We start from the raw sequence: 20,750 nt of genomic DNA, 5'->3' as shown, positions 1-20,750 counted from the left end.
AAAAAAAAAAAACCTGATATGCCCATCTGTATGTCCATCACACGATACTTACGAGTTGAGAGTTTTTACATCATGCATATCATTGGGGTGAATAATTTTTCAGGTTTTAAACTATAATTTCTAACTCATTTCTTCGGATTGTTCTATTTAACATGTTCAATAATGTGCATCGATCAGTCAACTCAATATAAGAAACTAAGAAACAATATTATAAGGTCAACCCGTATATATTACAACCCGATTACCCTTCAATTTGTTTAGGTCATTTGCAAATTCAATTATAACATGTCAACTTGTTTAACTGATAAATGGTGTACAATGGTGTTGTTCGAGTTTTAATTTTAAGTGTCTTCAGATAAGGATTATTATGTGTAACAAGAATAAATATATAACATTTGGGGTAAAGTTCTTGTACAAATAATCTTAACATACTAAACATACAAATTGAAGGAAAACTCAAAAAGACAAGGTGCCATTTTTGTAATTATCAATAACTATCAAAGTTACTCTACAAATATACCTAAAAAAACCTAACCACTCCCCCCACCCCCAAAAAAAACCTAAACCCCCCACCCCCCAAAAACCTAAAAAAAACCTACCCCCCCCCCAACCCCCCAAAAACCTAAAAAAACCTAACCCCCCCCCCCCACCCCCCAAAAACCTAAAAAAAACCTAACCCCCCCCCCCCCACCCACCCCCAAAAACCTAAAAAAACCTAACCCCCCCCCCCCACCCCCAAAAACCTAAAAAAAACCTAACCCCCCCGCCCCACCCAAGCTAAAATGCTAAAAACTAAACCCCCCAAAAAACCTAAAAAAATCTAAAAAACACACAAATTATTTTATTTTATTTTTTTAACATTTTTTATTAAAAAATCGCTACTTTTAGTAGCAGCAAAAAAAAAAAATTTTTTTTTTTTTTTTTGCTAACGAAATGTAGCGATTTTTTAATAAAAAATGTTAAAAAAAAAAATTGTGTTTTTTTAGGTATTTTTGGTTGTAACTTTGATAGTTGGTGGTAATTACAAAAATGCCACCTTGTCTTTTTGGGTTTTCCTTCAATTTGTATGTTTAGTATGTTAAGATTATTTGTATTTGATCTTTTGCCATAACATTTGAGTTCATTAATTCAACTCGTCAACCCGACACAATTTACACAACATATTACATGATATACGAACTATCACTTTTCGCTACCTCATTACCAACTAAATCCCTTCCCATGAGGTCAAGGGTTCGACTCTCGTGATGGAGGGTAGCGTAAAATTAGTGGATTAAATTGTTGTTATTTAAAAAAAAAAAAAAAAAAAAAAACACTACTCATACATTTGATGTACTGTGCTATGTTTCTTTCCATTTCTGAACCCCCAATTTGAAATATATAAGTGATGCAAACCAACCAATCTCATATTATTAAGGCTCAAGCAAGTCGGTACAAAACCATAACATACACTAATACGATTATTGGAATGTTGAACCTATAATGGGACGAAGACAATACAAGCATCCCGGCTTTAGCTTTTGTGTCTGGTTTATTCAGAAACACAAAATACATTACAAGTCATGAAAACCACCCTTGTATATCAGTTGTTGCTCATAGTCTTGTGTACAAAACCCTTGATGTCAAACTCCTCATTCCCTGTCTTTGTAATGACACCCTAACAGAAACACAATCATTTGATTCAGGTACAATCACATATATATGTATTTAGGGGTGTGAATTTCCGACACAACACAGGTTTAGTCTAAACAGGTTAGGGTCAGTTTCATGTTGAACCCCTGGACCGTTTAGCTAGTCAGGTCGGGTCGAACCCGATGAGTTGGCGGGTTGACTCGTTTAACCCATTTATATCATATTTTAATTTTTTCAAGAGTTAATTGCCCGGATAGTCCCTGTGGTTTGCCATTTTTTCACCTTTAGTCCCCACCTTTTCAAAATAGCATGTATAGTCCCTGTGGTTTAACAAACTGTTACTCGGATAGTCCCTGTAATGGATGGGTGTTAAATAATTCAGTTAAATGGGTGATAGTGGTGGTGGCTGAGTGGTGATGGCGGTGGCCGAGGTGGTTGTGGTGGTGGCTTTTTAAAGGAGAGAGATGTGTCTGATGATAGAGAGAGAGAGTAAAGGTATAGAGATGGACCAAGGGTATTTTTGTAATTTTACATCCACATAACTGAATTATTTAACGTGCATCCATTACAGGGACTATCCGAGTAACAGTTTGTTAAACCACAGGGACTATACATGCTATTTTGAAAAGATGGGGACTAAAGGTGAAAAAATGACAAACCACAGGGACTATCCGGGCAATTAACTCTTTTTTCAAATAGTGTTTTTACATCATAAGTTAAATTGGTTGGGTATGTTGTGCAATATAACTTTAAAATATGACATAAGATTTTAGAATTAAAATGTAAATGTTTTATAAACATTTGTATTTTTTGTTATAAAATTTTATTTTAAAATATTAATATGTAGAAAAAAATAATAAAAGCGGATAAAACGGGTCGTGTTCAGGTCAACTAGTGAATATTCGTGTCATGTTTGGGTTCATGTGTCTGACACGATTTTCGGGTTCGGGTAGGGTTGGACCCACCAACCCACGAACACAATCCGTTTAACACTCCTATATGTATGTATGTCTCACACAGAAAGAGAAAGTTACCTTCTCGGTTATGATTCCACTAATAAGATTAGCCGGTGTAACATCAAAAGCTGGATTCCAAACAGATATTCCTGAAGCCGCAATTTGTTCCCCAAGACCTCCGCGGGTATTTAGTAATTCTTTAGCTGATCTTTCTTCGATAACAATCTCATCTCCGGAAGACAATGATAAATCAACCGAAGTCAATGGTGCCGCAACATAAAACAGAACACCGTGATGTTTGGCGGATAACGCAAGGCTATACGTTCCAATCTTGTTCGCAGTGTCACCTGCAATTGCAATTGTGTTCATTACATCACAAGTAAGAAGCAGCTGTTTTTGGTGATTAGTAAAGTCGTAAAGTACCATTTGCAGCAACACGATCAGCTCCAACGATGACAGCATGCACGCGCCCGGTTTTCATTAACGCAGCAGCCGCAGAATCCGCTATAAGAGTGGCTGGTATTTTCTCATGCACCAACTCATAAGCTGTCAATCTTGATCCCTACGTTTGCATATATGTTGACTTAATTTCAATGTAGCGTAAAAATAAACGAGAATAAAAATATATTGCTTACTTGATTAAAAGGACGGGTTTCTGTGCAATAAGCCCGCTCTAGTACTCCATCGGCATGAAGCGCACGGATTACTCCAAGAGCGGTTCCGTATCCAGCTGTCGCGAGACTATTATAACGAAAAATACTAAATCAGGATATAATAGACGACGATGATGATGATGATGATGTCATGATGGAGGATGGGATTACAGATTACTAGCCTGCCAGTATTGCAATGCGTTAAAACCGATATTTTCTTGCAATCCTTCTTTTGAGTCTGAATGACAGATGATCCATACGACCCTATTGCTTTATTGTCAGCAACATCATCCTTTAGCATTATTTCAGCCGCGTCAATGTAAGCCTGTTTGAGCGGAAAACAATGCACAACTACATTACTCATGATTACAATACATTCTTAAAAAACCACAAATTGTACGGGATTTTACGTATCCACGCGCAAAAAACGAATGATTACTTGGAAAACTTGATTCGCGTCTGTGGCAGTCGCAGCATGGTTCGTTACAAGCTCCGTAAGCTTAGTTGCAGCATCGGAAAGATTCACAGCTGTCGGACGACTGATGAATAGTGCGACAAGTAAATAAAATGTTTAAAGGATACACAACAAATATTAATTAATTAAACATTACCTTGAGACAAGATATTCCAATTTCTTTTCAAGAAAAGATGCTGCATCCTTTGGTGTTCCACTAAACCCGTCCAGTTTCGATACTTCAACAGCCAGTGAAAGCGCTGCAGCTATGGCGATAGCAGGTGCCCCACGAACCACCATCTCTCTTATCGCTTCCCTGGATAAACACATACGAATAATCAACTCGTATGAAACAAAATATTGTTGAAATTTCGTCGTGCAAAACCATTGACAGCAACTCCATATGATCGTAAAGAAATACCATAGTTGTCAATAGCAAATAGCAGGGGAGATGAGAAAAAAAATGAAAAAAATAAATAAAAATGTTGCTATTTGTCGCTATAGGGAATGCTTAAAATAAGAACTAGCTTGAGTTGTGAGAGCTTGAGAACTTTTTGATTCAAAGGTTTTTAAAAAAAAAATTATGAAACTTTTTCAAAAAAAAATATATCGTATAAAACTTCTTACACTCCCGTAAACCAAATTTACAACACCGTAACATTCTGGGGCTGATGACGTCAGCATCCATTTACACCAGCGTAAAACAAACTTACATGTCGAATAAATACCGGCTTGTCAATTTTTTTTTAAATTCTTTTTTTCGCAGATGTCTTAGTTAGGTGTTAATCTACCTTTGTGCAAAATATGGTTGAAAAACTCACACAGGAAGCAGGAGTTCTCATGGTTCTCACTACTCGAAGGAGTTCTCATCAAACCTTTATCCTTTCGCTATATAAGCGACATATGACCTATACGCTACGTATACTATTAGCCGCTAGTACTGACAACTATGAGTAATACATAAACGATCAACAACACGTAAAGCGAATAAAACCGATATACAAAGTTAAAGTTTTTGGAACTTTTTGAGAAGATGCATTTAAAAAACTTACCAGCCCTCAACGGCATCTCGAATTTCCAAATAGATGGTATCAAGAGGAAGTTTTCTCTGCTCAAAACAAACTACAGTCACATATATATACATACATATATATATCTTTATTCACTAATTTTATCCTTACAATCAGAGAAAAACAAAACTCTAAACATAATAATTAGTATACTACTCCATAGTAGAAATAAAGCACAAGCACACAAATTAGAAATTGGTATTAGCTTCTAATTAAAGTGATATTGAAGTAAATAGTTAAAAAAGAAAACCACCTGATCAAGTAAGTGAAGTGAGCCACGGTGATAACGGATTGATTGCAGAGATGAGTCCTCTTGAGATCCCATGGATTGAGATGAAGGCGGTTTTTATTGAGAGAATTAGTGAAAGAAAGAGGAACAGAGATACAATTAGGGCTTTTACTGGAGTGGAGATACAACGAGAATCGAAAGCAAGACTTGAGAGAAAGTGATATATATATGCCGTTAAAAAAGTAATATTTTATTCGATTTCTTTTCGTTTTGATAACGGCATGGCCATCAAATCATGAATCATGCTAAAAATGCGAAGTGTAGAGTTAGTATAGATTATTTATTCGATTTGTTTGGATAGGTTTGTTCGAATTTAAAAATGTTTGTCCCTAACCGATGCGAATTCAATCGGAACATTGTGAAGTTATGATCGAATTACCGCAAATAGTTGTGTCAATTTATCAATATGGGGTTAGCGTACTTGATACATACCAGTTATAGGAGATAGCAGGTTCAAACCGGAAGGAATGGAAGTTGTTTTAGAATTGTTGGTGTAAAATAACGTAAGAGTGATATTTGTGTTTAAAAAAAAAAAGGTTATGTTATGTCAACCTAAGAAATTACAACAAAACCCAATACAAAATCTTGAATTTTCATGTTTCTGAAATAAAGATTGTTGCTTCTTCTTGTGTTTATCGAACAAGAAAGTCAAAGAAAAACATAACCGATAATGATTTTAGCTAATAATAGCAAGCTTACCATGTAAGAAAGTGATCAGAACCCAATAACTAAACAACCTCTCTATACACACACCCCTATGATCTTATTTTCACATCCCCTAGTGTATACGAGTCGTATAAGGTTATTCGGCTCGTATAGAATGATTTTGCACAGAGATAATGCACTGAAATCTATTTTTTTTACATGTATACGACCAATATAATGTTATACGGCCAAATGTGTTTATTTTTTGAGGTTTGATCAGTTTTTTGGGTTTTAAGATATGTATACGGGCCGTATAAAGGTATACGGCCCGTATATATATGTATATATATTGTGTAAAACTGAACAACTGTATAATAAGTTTTAGTAATTCTTTAGATACGTTTTCAGTATCCGGAGTTTGTTAGTTTGTTTGTAACTAGGGTTCAGAATGGTTGAATATGGTGATATTAGAACATTGTACACTGCATGTAAACACAGTGGCTTTGTGATGCAAGGATCTTCGAATGCGGTATGTACGTTAAATTTCATTAAATGATACTATGATTCGTCTGTTAACTACCGGATGGAGTCCTTTGGTGGTCTAATCATATCAACTGTGTAAGAGAGAAAAAGACCTTTAAGTACGGAACCTACAGTTGCATTTGGAACAAGAAGTCCAACAATTCGTTCATTATTTGTTATTGTCTCAATGCCCACAACATGTACTCATTGATGGGCTTTGCGGGCATGTTGTTGTTTAATAAATTTTAGTAATTCTTTAGATAGCGCTTTCAATATCCGGAGTTTGTTGGGTTGTTTGTAGCTAGGGTTCAGAATGCTTGAATATGGTGATATTAGAAAAGGAAAAACACTACCATAGGTGAACCCTCCAGAAGAAATCGCAGGCTGATACATAAAAATACATATAACGAATTATCGTCTTCTGAACCCTAACAACTATCCATGTGGGTTATTGCCAGAACCCTACCGATGATCATCTGTTAACTACCGGATGGAGTACTTTCGTGGTCTAATCATATCAACTATTCACTACATGGAGCAGATAACGGTGAACTTTACGTCGGTGGGAATAAGTTGATTAACAGAGGATTCATCGCGTATAAGTTAGTTTATGGGAACCGTTTCTAGCTAGGGTTGGTTGGGTTGTTTGTAGCTAGGGTTCAGAATGCTTGAAGTTTTATTATAAACACCTTGGTGAAAGTTATCATCTTTTGGGTCAAGTGAAGCAATGAATGGACGAATATATTTTACTTATTTTATGTTTAATATATGCAGCATATTATATAAGTTTTAAAATGGTGTTTGTAAGGTTTAATTTCCTTGTGTAACTATGATTGACATCTATCATTAACATCTATATACGGAATGAGATTCTTCTAGAACTAGAAAAGGAGAAAATACGGAACGAAATTCTTTGAGAACTAGCAAAAGGAGAAAATACGGAACCAGATTCTTCCACTAATTTGTCAGCAATCATTAGTTTTTAATGAACTCGAATTCAAGAAATGATGAGTAATGTAAGGAAAAGCGTTGGGATTCAAGGATTTAGATGCCATGATGAGCAGTTGGTCGATAATTTATTTAGTTTTTGTTTGGCACCTTCAATCTTCGTTGCTTCATTAAAATTAATAATAGCTTGTGGGCCCATATAGACATTTGCAATGGTTCTGTCACCTGCGAGTTTATATGGATTAGAACGACATTTAATCAAATCCAAAGTTGCATTTTGAAACACTCACATTCCTCCGGTATTGTATATCAAGTTGTTTTTCATCCTTCTAACACACCTCATACAATGCTGTAATAGGTTGTGGTTCAACTAAAATGATATCAAGCATGAGAAGCAACTAAAAAACCGGTGAACAGTGAGGAACACATTTAACATCTCACCTCCCTTTAATCATCATAACCAATAACCTTCACCTTTTCACCGTCACTTCACTCCATCCCACACTCTCCGGTGGTTTCTATACCCATCTTCTGGTGAAGTAATGACTGCTGAATTACAAGACTGTATACGGCACGTATAAAGTTATATGGGTCGTATACAACATTTATAATTTTTATTCAATCGTATACTCAACATACGAGCACTTTTTATGTCTTGTATACGGGTCGTATAATGTTATACGACCCGTATATAATTAACCAACTTTTTTTTTTAATTAGTATATGTGGAATTGACGAAAACGCAGTAACGTTGAGGATTTAGAACTACGAACTTTGTTTGAGTTAGTTAATAACTTTTTTTGAAATAAATTGGTAGATAAACAAATTCATAAGCAGATTTATTACCACCATTGTTGAGCTTCCTGTTCTCAAGTTCACAATGAAAGTTTTGAAAATTGAAGGAAAAGGACTTTGTTATGGTTTGGGGAGAATGTTCTGGAAATTGATGGAAAAGGACTGTGTTTTTGTATTTATATAATATCCATTATCCACTTGGTGGTTTCTGTACGCATCCTAATTGTCGTCTTGGTAGTTGTTACCATATCCATTATCCCCTTGGTAGTTGTTACCATTATTTCATTATGTTAAGCTCGATCTTATTTCATATTCGAGAACTAGCAAAAGAAGAGAATACGGAACGAGATTCTTCGAGAACTAGAATATCGATATCGTTGCTGTAAAACCTCACATTTTACTACATTGACTGTGTTATACCTTCGAAACGTAGATGCATTCGGGACAAGAAAGAGAGAATACGTTAATGATTAATCCAAGATTGCACTTGAAGCCAAGTACTTTACATAACAAGAAACCTTGAACACAAGTTTTCTTTTTGAGCTTGATGGATGTCCATTATCTTAACGTTTCTCCTTACATTACTGTCTGGGATTGGAGAATCGTTGTGTATTTACTTACTGATTGTTGAAAAGATTTGTTGAAATCGAAGAAAACAGCAAAAAAGATGAAATGGGGCGTGTTATGTTGGAAAATGAGGTTGAAAGTTTGAAGTAAAACATTTATATTTGCAAGTAAAACATTTAACACCTCATTAACGCAAATGAAATACTTACAATTACCCAACATACATCGATTGTGGATTTAACTTGCAACATACATCAAAGAGAATGCAAAGCTTCATGCAGCCGAGGCCGCTTTGTTAATTTTAATGAAGCAACAGAGATTGAAGGTGCCAAACAGAAACTAAATAAATTATGCAACATATCCATATCCCCTTGGTAGTTATTACCATATCCATTATCCCCTTGGTAGTTGGTACCATATCCATTGCCGCCTTGGTAGTTGTAACCATATCCATTATCCCTTTGGTAGTTACCATTATTTCATTACGTTAAACTTGATCTTATTTCATCTTCGAAAACTAGCAAAAGGAGAGAATATGGAACGAGATTCTTCGAGAACTATATATATTCATTATCCCAGTTTACATTGTACACTGCATGTAAACACAAGGGCTTTGTGATGATCTGTTACAAATTGGGAACCACATATTCATGTGTTGCAGTTTGGAAAGATGACCTAATGGAGATCTGAATAACCGATACAACCCATTTGTAACCCAACTAAAATCTCGTAACTGTGAATATCTGTCACACCCCAACCGATGGCGGAAACATTGGGGCGTGGCACTGAGCGAAACAGATTGTCCAGAAGTTTCCATAACAACTATAATTACAAGTTATTTAAAGCAACATGTCCCATACCATGTCATAAAAGATAACATAATTATTACAGACAAGTTCTAGTCAAATTGTTCTGTTCCGACAACTCAGATTTTCAAATACATACAATTGTTTATTGGTTTCTAGACCTTTCCTAGCCTCGATTTCACAGCAAGCAAAGCATTCAAACATCCTAAGCACCTGCCACATACGTTAAAGTAAAAGTCAATACACTTAGTGTAAAGGTGAGTATACAAGTTTGATATAGCATAATAGAGTTTGAAATCGTTTACGCATAACTAGCACGTACACAATGTGAAATGAAGCACGTTAGTTATCGACATGAACCTATCGATGTAACAACCCTCATAAAAATATTCTCGACAACAAACCGTAATCAAAAGCAGAAGTGCGCGCGATAAAACTTGTATATTCAAGCTGGAAAATTTAGCGATTAAGGAATCTTGGCATTCGACGAACCAAATCGCATAAAAATAGTCTTATTAGATTCGCAATTAAAAATGAATCATGTAAGATCAAGACCCAAACATACGCGATAAGTATCGGCACGAAAATCGAGGAAAACGCATGATTGGACGAGAAGGGCGGCCAAGGACACGTGTCAGGCCTACGTGGGACACGTGGCGACCAAAGCTAGATCGACCATCGTCGCGCCACGCGCTGGGACCATATGGGTCTGGCGCGACACGCGAGGGGACCCAAAATTCAGGTATATAAGGGTAGCAGTGGGACTTGAATTCCTGCACCAGTTCGATCGAATTTTGACGAACTTGCTCTCTCGTATCTCCGTTTCTTGGCACAACACCCCTAAACCCTAAAACTCTGCTCGTAATTAGAGTACTAACTCAAATCACTGATACGATACCCTATCCGGTCGATTGAAACTGATCCAACGGATGTTTAAGTGCTGCTTGTATACGGCTATACTTTGTCATTCGTTGTGAGTTTTGATCTCGTGATTATCGTTAAAGTTGAATTGGGTTAATACGCTAATACGAGTTCCATTGTATCTAGAAATTAGAACTCATAAAGTTGTTAAGATAGAATACTTAACAGGAAAGTAAACTTAGCAATTAAGAAAACTTAATAGCTAAGAAAACTTAACAGTTAAGCAAGCTGAGTAGGGTGATTAATCTGCTAATTAAGCTAAGTAATCAACTAAGCAAATTATAAAAGTTAAGGTAAATTAATCAGTTAATTAAGTCAGTTAATTAATTAATCCGTTAAGTAAGATTAATTAAGCTAAGCAGGATTAATTAAGCTAAGCAAGATTAATTAAGCTAAGTAAGATTTATTAATCACCTAAATAGATATACATGAAAAATAGATATATATGGGGTCGTGTATATGAGACCGTTTAGTATTAATAATTAAATATATTATTTTTTATCTTACTCCGTTTTTAATGAAACTTAGGTTAAAACATAGATAAAAATATGCTCGTTCTAATGACATATTCGTCGTTTTATAAAACGTCATATTTTAAAAGTTATACGAGAAAAACAAGTGAAGCAGCTGAATTAATATATATAAGCAAGCTAGCTAGCAGGTCAAGCAGGCAGGTAGGCAGGTAGGCATGTCAATTGTATCCACATCGACCCAGATAGATTTTGAGGTGCTTGCTTGCTTGCTTTAAATAAGAGTCTCAGTAGTTTGTTTAGGTACTAGTTTCTTTAATGGAAACGCTCTAGTATAGAGAATCCCAAGTATACGATACCCCGTTGGGTGTTGTTAATAGTCGCTTTTGGAGCGCGAGTAGGAGCAGGAGTAGGGAAACTCTACATCAACGTGCCGTAAATAGTTTTAAGGTATGCTCTCGTTTACGTTTATGTTTAGTTATTTATTATTCAATTTTAGTAGTTAATAGGAGTATTACTATTAGTAGTAATATTATTTGTCACACCCCCAAAATCCACATGCGGAGTATCACCGCTTGGAGGCGTGACATGACCAGGATCGAGCCACCAATCATATTGAACAACGTAATTAAGTAAATAAAACCAAACACAATACAATTGGTGACCAAGAGGAAGTAACCAACTTTAAGTTAATAGCGGAAGCATAAGACGTAAAACCAAAACATAAGTTCCATAGTTCATAAGTTTGAATGTTTAACTTGGGACTCGACAGTCCATATTCCACAACGACCTCCTCCTCGTGCAAGCTCCATAAGCATCTAACGACCTGTAAGGCATGTAACAACGAGTCAACAACAAAGTTAAGTGAGTTCACAGTTGGGTGTTTGCTTTAAGTTGTCTTCGAAAACATGGTTTGTCTTTAGTTGGCTTACTTACCGTGGGGGTTACCCCATAATTGAAAATATGATTAACCAATTCCTTCTTTCCCAAACCATAACCATAATCAGTGGGGGCTTCCCCATGTGAACCACTAGACCGTTACCATATCGACAACTGACGAACAATAGTTGTGCCCTACGTCAATGTCTATCATCATTGACAGTTTGCCATAGTCCATTAGTACACGCCCGTCCGACTGGCACGGTGTGAGGTTTCTTAAACCTAATAGCGCTATTAACTAATGACCCGCTCGTCATTCGCCTCGGCGATTAAGTCGATATAAAATGAGGGACTTAATGATAGAGTTTTGTCTAGTAAGTTCTAAGGTTGTTGTCCTACCCAAGGAGGACGAACGTACGTATTCTACCCAAGGAGAATACGCAGGATTAATATTGGCATCCTACCTATGGAGGATGGCGGTACATATCCTACCCAAGGAGGATATGCAGGTTCCGTTTTAGTTCTTTAACCCATTCCTTAATATTGGCATCCTACCTATGGAGGATGGCGCTACATATCCTACCCAAGGAGGATATGCAGGTTCCGTTTTAGTTCTTTAACCCATTCCCAACCACCGGGAATCCCATGCCTTAGAAAGAGTGTGAACTCACCTTTGGTTGCTCGGTTTGACTCTATAAAATAGCTAACAATCGGTGTTGGTCAATCACGTCCTAGTATGATTACCACTTAGTTTATTAGTGACTTCAAATAAGCATGAAGTTCCTACACACATCTACCACATAACATGCACTCACTTTAATAGGTCACGCCCATATAAACATTCCACTTATAGATACTCAAGAGCAAGCATACGATATTGCACATAACACTTTCATTGACATACAACACGTTAGATCATTATCGGATAACATAACCGACATTTAGACATGCAAATCACTAGTTATATTGTTTCAGCTTGAACATCCAAAACTGGACTGTTTTTGGGTATTTTAATAAAATAGTTAACTTACTCCAAAAATTACCAAACTTTTACAGATAAGCAATCCAAATATTACTGTGTAAAAATATCGGGATCCAATTGATTACCAATATTTTATAAAAAATCATTTACCGACCTGTAATCAGATTCACCACTTTCTGACTGCAGTCCACGGAATAATTCATTTAAAATTTATCGTAAGTCCGATTTATAAAATTCCAGTTGGAGCATTACAATGACATCAGTGGTCATCTACAGTACAAATTTCATGAGCTAATTCTACACAGATTTCAAGTTATGACGAAAAACATAACACACATTTTCAGCAGCAAAAATGCAACTTTTGCTGCTGTGAAAAACTACCCCTTTAAAAATAGCAAACGATGTCCAAAAATTATGATTCTAGTGCCATTAGAACCGTATTTCGAAATAACACGTTATAGACTCAAGAAAATCAATTTTTTGTTAAGTTACGACCTGGTTACAGCCGACTGAAGGCGGCTGTAACAGTTTGACAACTTCCTGTTTTCAGCTTACGGCGCTCTAACGCAAGTTCTATTTGTTCCGTTAACATGTTTAGTGACCAACAACGACATTTAACATCACTTGCAGCAGGTTATTGTTTATTTAACTCAGATTTATCATGTCAAGTACCATTGTTCATAACAGATTTCAAGAGTACAAGTTTTCATCAAGTAACTATTATCAACATAAACAAGACAACATCATACTAGCATTATTTCATCCTATTTTATCTTTTAACCATTAAAGTAGGAGTAAACAAGGTTAAATCAAGAACTTACAACTAGCTCAAAGGGTAGGGAAGATCTCTAGTGAAAAGATGATGAAAATGATGTGAGAAAAAGTAAGTAAGTGAGCTCCTTGGTGATCCACAAGCCTCAAGCTTCACAAAGCATCTTCTAACACATGAATGGAGCTTGAAATTGGATGAACATGGTGGTGATAAGGTGGTGGTGGCGGCCTAGAGTGAGCCGAGAGGGGAGAGGGAGAGTTGAGGGAGGTGGTGTGTGAACTTGTGAAGATGTGAAATGATATGGAGAGATCTTGTTTAGATATTGGCCATACTTATATTGATTACACAATATTATGGCAAAGATCTCAAGCAACAAATCAAATAAAATATTAGATAGAATCCAAGAGGTATGGTGTGAAGTATGGTGGTGATGGTGACCGATTAGGCTAGGGGGAGGGGGTCTAAATGTAAATTGTAACTAGATGGTTAGATTATAACTTAAAACCAAGCATATAGTTAGTCTAGTTAGTTTACTAGATATTTAGTGGGTGTTATGGTGTACGGGGATCATAACTAGCCAAGAAATAATTAAACAATGTTTCTTGCAATATTTTGGTGTCCCGGGTAATGTCTGGTTGTTCGGTTAGATACCGGTTCGTTAAAGTGCTAAGTTGTTCCGTTTAGTGTCTTTTATGTATTTTTTTGTAACACTTTTAATTCCCAACACTCAGGAAAGCATACATGACTATTTAGTCAATTTTCTGCACAAGACTAGTATGTTAACAAGCATATGTAAGTATGACGCAGTAATCAGAAAGTAGTTAAGTAATTCAGCACAGTCATCAAGCACTTAAATTAACATTAATTAATCGTACGGATACATGTAATTATGAGGGTTGTCACATTCTCCCCTTGTCAAGCAAATTTGTCCCGAAATTTAGCGCGTGGTTACTGAGGAAGCCAGTTAAGTTGCGTGGTTTACTGGTTTTTCCTGGGGTGTCACATCATCCCCCCGTTGGTTTGGAATTTCATCCCGAAATTCTAAAGTAGCTTCAACCTCAGTAGTGGTTGCACTTTTCTTAAACAACTGGGGATACTTGGGTTTCATTTGGTCTTCTCGTTCCCAGGTATACTCTGGGCCATGACCGGAGTTCCAACGAACTCGAACAAGAGGTATTCTGGTACGCTTGAGAACCTTAACGTCTTGATCAGTAATCTCTACTGGTTCCTCGACGAATCGGAGCTGATCGTCGATAGTGAGCTCCTTTAAGGGAACTATGAGGGTCTCATCTGACACACACTTTTTCAGATTTGACACGTGGAATACGTTGTGAACTCTGCTGAGTTCTTCAGGTAGGTTCAACTTGTAAGCGACTTTGCCAATTTTCTCAATGATTTCGAACGGTCCGACATAACGCGGATTGAGTTTGCCTCGTTTGCCAAAACGAACCACACCTTTCCAAGGTGAGACTTTGAGTAGCACTCGATCCCCAACCTGGAACTCGAGTGGTTTCCTGCGCTTATCAGCGTAGCTTTTCTGACAGGTCACGAGCTGCCGCCATTCGTTGTCGTATCTGAGCAATCTTCTCAGTTGTGTCTACCACAAGTTCTGGGCCAGTAATTTGACTGTCGCCAACCTCTGCCCAACAAAGAGGTGATCGGCACTTCCGTCCGTACAATGCCTCGAACGGAGCGGCCTGGATACTGGTGTGGTAACTGTTGTTATACAAAAACTCCACTAACGGGAGGTGCTTTTCCCAGCCATTACCAAAATCGATTACACATGCCCTAAGCATGTCTTCAAGGGTTTGGATGGTGCGTTCAGATTGCCCATCCGTCTGTGGATGATATGTCGTGCTCATGTCTAATCGAGAACCAAAGGACTTATGCATAGCTTTCCATAATTCAGATGTAAAACGCGAGTCACGATCAGAAATGATGGAAGTTGGCACCCCGTGCCTTGATACTACTTCCTTTAGGTAGATGTCTGCTAGAGTAGAAAACTTGTCGGTTTCCTTGATAGCCAAGAAGTGTGCAGACTTAGTCAGTCGATCTACTATCACCCAAATGGTGTCATTTCCGTGTTGAGATCTAGGCAGGCTAGTAACGAAATCCATGGAAATTTGCTCCCATTTCCATTTAGGTATCTCTGGTTGTTGAAGTAGGCCTGATGGTTTCTGGTATTCGACCTTGACCCTAGCACAAGTCAAGCATTTACTGACGTAGGTTGCTATGTTGGCTTTCATACTAGGCCACCACTATGTAGTCTTTAATTCGTGGTATATCTTATCCGAACCAGGATGTACTGAGTAACGAGACTTGTGCGCTTCATCCATCATAAGCTCGCGTAAGTTTCTGTAAAGTGAGACCCAGATGCACCCTGTTACATAGTAAGCGCCGTCTTCCTTTTGTTCTAGCCGTTTCCTTGATCCTCGCAGGGACTCAGCCCTGATGTTTTCTGCTTTCAATGCTTCGACCTGAGCATCACGAATTTGAGCGGGAAGGTTAGAGTGAATGGTAAACTGTAACGCACGTACACGCTTTGGTGTAGCATCCTTTCGACTGAGGGCGTCGGCCACAACATTGGCCTAGCCCGGATGGTATTTGATAGCGCATTCATAATCATTCAAGAGCTCGACCCATCGGCGTTGTCGCATGTTCAACTCCTTTTGCTTGAAGATATGCTTGAGACTCCTGTGATCGGTGTAAATGGTGCACTTGGTACCGTACAGGTAATGTCTCCATATCTTAAGTGCGAAAACAACTGCTCCCAATTCCAAGTCGTGCGTATTGTAGTTCCATTCATGAACTTTAAGTTGACGCGATGCATAGGCAATGACCTTGTCACGTTGCATCAACACGCAACCAAGTCCTTGGATGGAAGTGTCGCAATAAACCACAAAATCATCTATGCCCTCAGGCAATGAGAGGATAGGGGCGCTACAAAGTCTATCTTTTAGGTACTGAAAAGCAGATTCCTGTGCATCACCCCAACGATAGATGACACCCTTCTGAGTTAGCGAGGTGAGTGGTTGCGCAATCTTAGAGAAATCCTTGATGAATCTTCTGTAGTAGCCCGCCAAACCCAAGAATTGGCAGATTTCTGTTGGTGCACGGGGTGCAGGCCAGTTCTTGATTGAGTCTAACTTGGATGGATCAACATGAATCCCATCCTTGTTTACCACGTGGCCTAGAAAGTGGACTTCGCGAAGCCAGAAGTCACATTTCGAAAATTTGGCATACAACTGCTCTGTTCGAAGAAGTTCCAAAATAAGCCTCAGGTGTTGCTCGTGTTCTTCCTGGCTCTTCGAATAGATCAGGATGTCATCGATGAAAACGATAACGAACTTATCCAGGTAGGGTTTGCACACTCGGCTCATGAGATCCATGAAGACCGCAGGTGCATTCGTCAATCCGAAAGGTATAACCAGAAACTCGTAATGCCCGTAACGAGTCCTGAATGCTGTTTTAGAGATATCCTCGTCTCGGACTCTCAGTTGATGGTAACCTGACCTCAGGTCAATCTTGGAGTAGAAACTCGACCCTTGCAACTGGTCGAATAAGTCGTCTATATGTGGGAGGGGATAACGATTCTTCACAATCACCTTGTTGAGTTTGTGATAGTCAATACACATTCTAAAGTACCGTCTTTCTTCTTCACAAACAAGACTGGAGCTCCCCAGGGCGAAGAGCTAGGGCGAATAAAACCCATATCCAAGAGCTCTTGTAGTTGCGAGGACAGTTCTTCAAGTGGGTTCGGATGTCGTCAAAGAAAATAAGGGACATATCTATCGTGTCTGAGGACCCATATCAGCCGTATCAAGATCAAGGAAAAGTACCTGAGGTATCAACATGTTCATGGCCCAATGCTCACTGAGTAACGTTCATAGAGCGTAACTTGTCCAAGCGAGTGTCCACGGGGAACACTTTTAAGAGCGTAGGGTTCAAAAGTATAACGTGTATGGGTGGGGAAACATGAGAAAGGGTAGCCGCGATCGATGAATAAGCGTTTAATAATCCCTAGCAGGGGTTTACCTGATGTCGAAGGTACAGCTGGTTGTACGCAAGTTGGGTATAGTTGGGATAAAGTATGCCGTTGATCGAATATAGCTGTCACGGGGTTAAATCAATCAGAACAGGAATTCAACATAGCAGCATGATTGTCATACAAGTGTGTAGTGTTAAGATTCACTGAGACTTCCATCAAAAGTCGTCGGACTCACCCACATGCGAAGGAGGAACAATTCACCTGAATCCATGAACTTAGGTGGGTTTGTGATTCATCAAGTAAGCAACCAAGTTAGGAGGAGTTCATTGGGTTGTGCGAATGAATCCAAAATACGTCTGCGTAGTCGTGAGGTTCCAAAGGAAAGACGCGAAAACGTGTTCAAGAGAGTATGATCGTATCAACAATACATCACCACCCTCAAGGTTTCAAGGAGTGATCACTAATGATCGAAGGTTGAGCCTTCCAAATTCTCTAAGTGAGTGCGTGTTCATTTCAGTATCTCAACATGGAGTAGCGAGAACTTAATGTCACTCTGGTAAGAGAGTGATGGTTTGATCTATGCCAATGGTAGAAATTGGACGTATCATTAATCAATAATCATGTGTCGGTGCAAGAGCTAGTGCAAAGATCCCGCATATTTAAGAAAAACTATCATGAAATTAAAGTACGTCTCTTGTAGTGTAAGGTGGGTCAGGTAAACGTGTAAATTATCGTGTTCGCCGGTGGGTTGAGTGACCCATATCTTCGTCCCCAAATGTCCTGAAGACTATTTCACCAGTAATGGTATTCATTGATGTGTGTAAAATGCAACATATAAATCACATCAATTAAGGCATAAAACTAACCCTTTTTAAGTACTAATGTTGGAAAAAGAGTGTTTTTGTCTTCCTTTTGTATTTTCAGGATGAAATGAGCTCAAAAACACAAAAGAAGCAAAAAGACAACTAATTCTACCATAAAATACAAGAAAAGGAACAAAAGTGGACTGCCCGGACCCTCAACGGCACCTCCCAAGGCAAAGGAGAAGAAACAGAGTCTGAACACGCCCCGTGTCCAGCGAACACGGGGGCGTGCCCAGGAAGCAGTAGAAAAGACAAACCAGTAGAAGCTTCCATTGCCCGCCACGGGGCCGTGTCCTGCGAGCACAGGGGCGTGGTGAAAGTACAGCAGGCGCATTAATTGTAATTTGCAATTACAATTAATGAAGTGAGAGAATGTCAGACGGGCACGGGGCCGTGTCCAGCGGACACGGGGCCGTGTCCAGCCTTCTGTTCAGCCTATAAATAGAGGAGCTTGGCTTCATTCTCTCTCATCCCTTGGCACACCACCTCTCTCACACCTCATCCACCACCCACCACCACCATAACACCATCATCCACCACCATCATCCATTGTCCATCGTAGAGTGTGTGAGTCGTCTCGGGATCCAAGATTGATCGTAAGAGTTCTTGACAATCAAGGCCATGTTTGCCTAAGTCTCTTACATCACTTGGTGAAGACAAGTGTTTAGTATAATACTTTTTATTTTTAATCTTTTGCACTTTTTATTTGGTTTTGTATTAATGACTTTAATAACTAGTTACTTATGTTGAAGGTGATCTTTCCTTATCGTTTGTCCGTGGTGTCTTGGCGTTATTTTACTGTCTATATAAAATAAAAGATTTTCACCATTCATATCTCCACGGTCTATATGGAGGTATGTTGGCTACCTGGTCGGGGGTTAAGGGAACGGTTTGGTAAGGGTCTTGCCCTTGTTCAGCGTTTAGAGGTCCTGCTTGGGACCTGGGTCAATTTTAGTAGGATCTCCTTCAATGCCCATAGGTATTGGATGGCGGGGATCCAAACTCTTTGACCCCCTCATAAGTTAACTACTATTAATACTATAACCCGGCTATTTAGGACTGTATCCCTGCTGACTCAGACTACTTAGCCGAGGGTAACGTCACCGCCAAAAGCGGGGCCTACCACAATTTGCATTAATAACTTAATTCATTATCTTTCAATAATCCGACCCTTTAGGATTGTATCCTTGCTGACTCAAACTACTGGGTTGAGGGTAACATCGCCTTCAAAAGAGGGGCCTACTACAATAACTAAGATAATCTCTTAAACAAGTGCAAAAGTGCAAAAATAATCAAAGGTTATACTAATACACGTGTCGGATCCAAGTGATTCATCTTGTCTATCTGTTTTTATTTTATTTTATTTTTCAGCATTTAGTTAGTTTTTATTTTTCTTAGTTTAAACATTTTTCTCACTTTTTGATTTGGTTAGACGTTGAGGATAAACCGGTATTAAAAGCTCTTGTGTCCTTGGACGACCTCGGTATCTTACCAACACTATACTACGTCCACGATGGGTGCACTTGCCCATATGTGTGTTTAGTGTTAAGTAAATATCGTGTTTTATAAATTTAAAACTTGGCTAAAAGTGTAAAAAGGGGCTTAAATACTCATAAAAAATAATACTACACTTCAAGCACATCAAGTTTTTGGCGCCGTTGCCGGGGACACAAGGATTTTAAGAAAGTTAGGAATCAACGGCCTAATCATATTTTTATTTTTCTTTGATTTTTTTTTTAGGATTTTTTAGATTTTTAGCTTCTGCAGAGCTCAGCACGGGGCCGTGCCTGGTCGGACACGGGCCGTGCTCAGCAACGTTAATGGCAGTTTTTGTTTTTCAAGTTACAGAAGGCTGACCACGGGGCCGTGCCGGTGCAACACGGGGCCGTGTCCAACTTCCAGTAACTGGGATCTGAAAAACAATCACTGTAATTCCGACCACGGGGCCGTGTTCACTCAACACGGGGCCGTGGTGAACCTTCTGACCAACATTCTTTTATGTTTTTATTGCAGGACTTGGAACCCAACGCCATCCTTACGTAGTGTATGAGCTCCAGTTCCAATAAAGACATAAAGGAACCGCTAGAAGAACCCGAACGCTTTCTCAGAAAAAGGTTAAAAGCCAAAAACCAAGAGAAGGTTTCGGGTGATCCACCCCCAATGGCGGACCAACGTACCCTTATGGATTATCTACGGCCCACCGTAGGTAATCTAGGCGCCGCTATCAATGCTCCGAATGTCGAAGCCAATAACTTCGAACTTCGACCGCATTTGATACAAATGCTCCAAAACTCCGCAACCTTCCACGGGCTTGCGGACGAGGATCCTCATCTACATATAACTAATTTCTTAGAAATATGTGATACCTTTCGGATCAATGGAGCATCAAACGACGCCATCCGCCTCCGTATGTTTCCATTCTCACTAAAAGACCGAGCAAAAGCTTGGCTCAACACCCTCCCAGCTGGATCGGTAAACACCTGGGATGAACTAGCCCAAAAGTTTCTATATAAGTATTTCCCTCCTTCTAAAACTGCT

The 20,750-nt window shown here is 38.7% G+C and overlaps 1 protein-coding gene across 1 annotated transcript; it reads right to left on the bottom strand.

Moving 5' to 3' along the window:
* Nucleotides 1-1,385: 1,385 nt before the first annotated feature.
* On the bottom strand, nucleotides 1,386-5,205 carry LOC110868075 (methylthioribose-1-phosphate isomerase). The gene is made up of 9 exons (XM_022117164.2): nucleotides 5,019-5,205; nucleotides 4,748-4,803; nucleotides 3,853-4,011; nucleotides 3,681-3,780; nucleotides 3,424-3,566; nucleotides 3,224-3,329; nucleotides 3,012-3,150; nucleotides 2,667-2,935; nucleotides 1,386-1,657 (listed from the first exon to the last, which is right to left on the bottom strand). Exons 1-9 carry the CDS (start codon nucleotides 5,088-5,090, stop codon nucleotides 1,583-1,585), a joined length of 1,119 nt encoding a protein of 372 aa, XP_021972856.1. The 5' UTR covers nucleotides 5,091-5,205; the 3' UTR covers nucleotides 1,386-1,582.
* Between the last annotated feature and the right edge of the window lie 15,545 nt (nucleotides 5,206-20,750).

The sequence above is a fragment of the Helianthus annuus genome, chromosome 1 (assembly GCF_002127325.2).
Source record: "Helianthus annuus cultivar XRQ/B chromosome 1, HanXRQr2.0-SUNRISE, whole genome shotgun sequence".
NCBI classification, from domain to species: Eukaryota; Viridiplantae; Streptophyta; class Magnoliopsida; order Asterales; family Asteraceae; genus Helianthus; species Helianthus annuus.
Note: the sequence above shows the minus strand (reverse complement) of the source record. Positions and strands in the feature narration are given on the sequence as shown.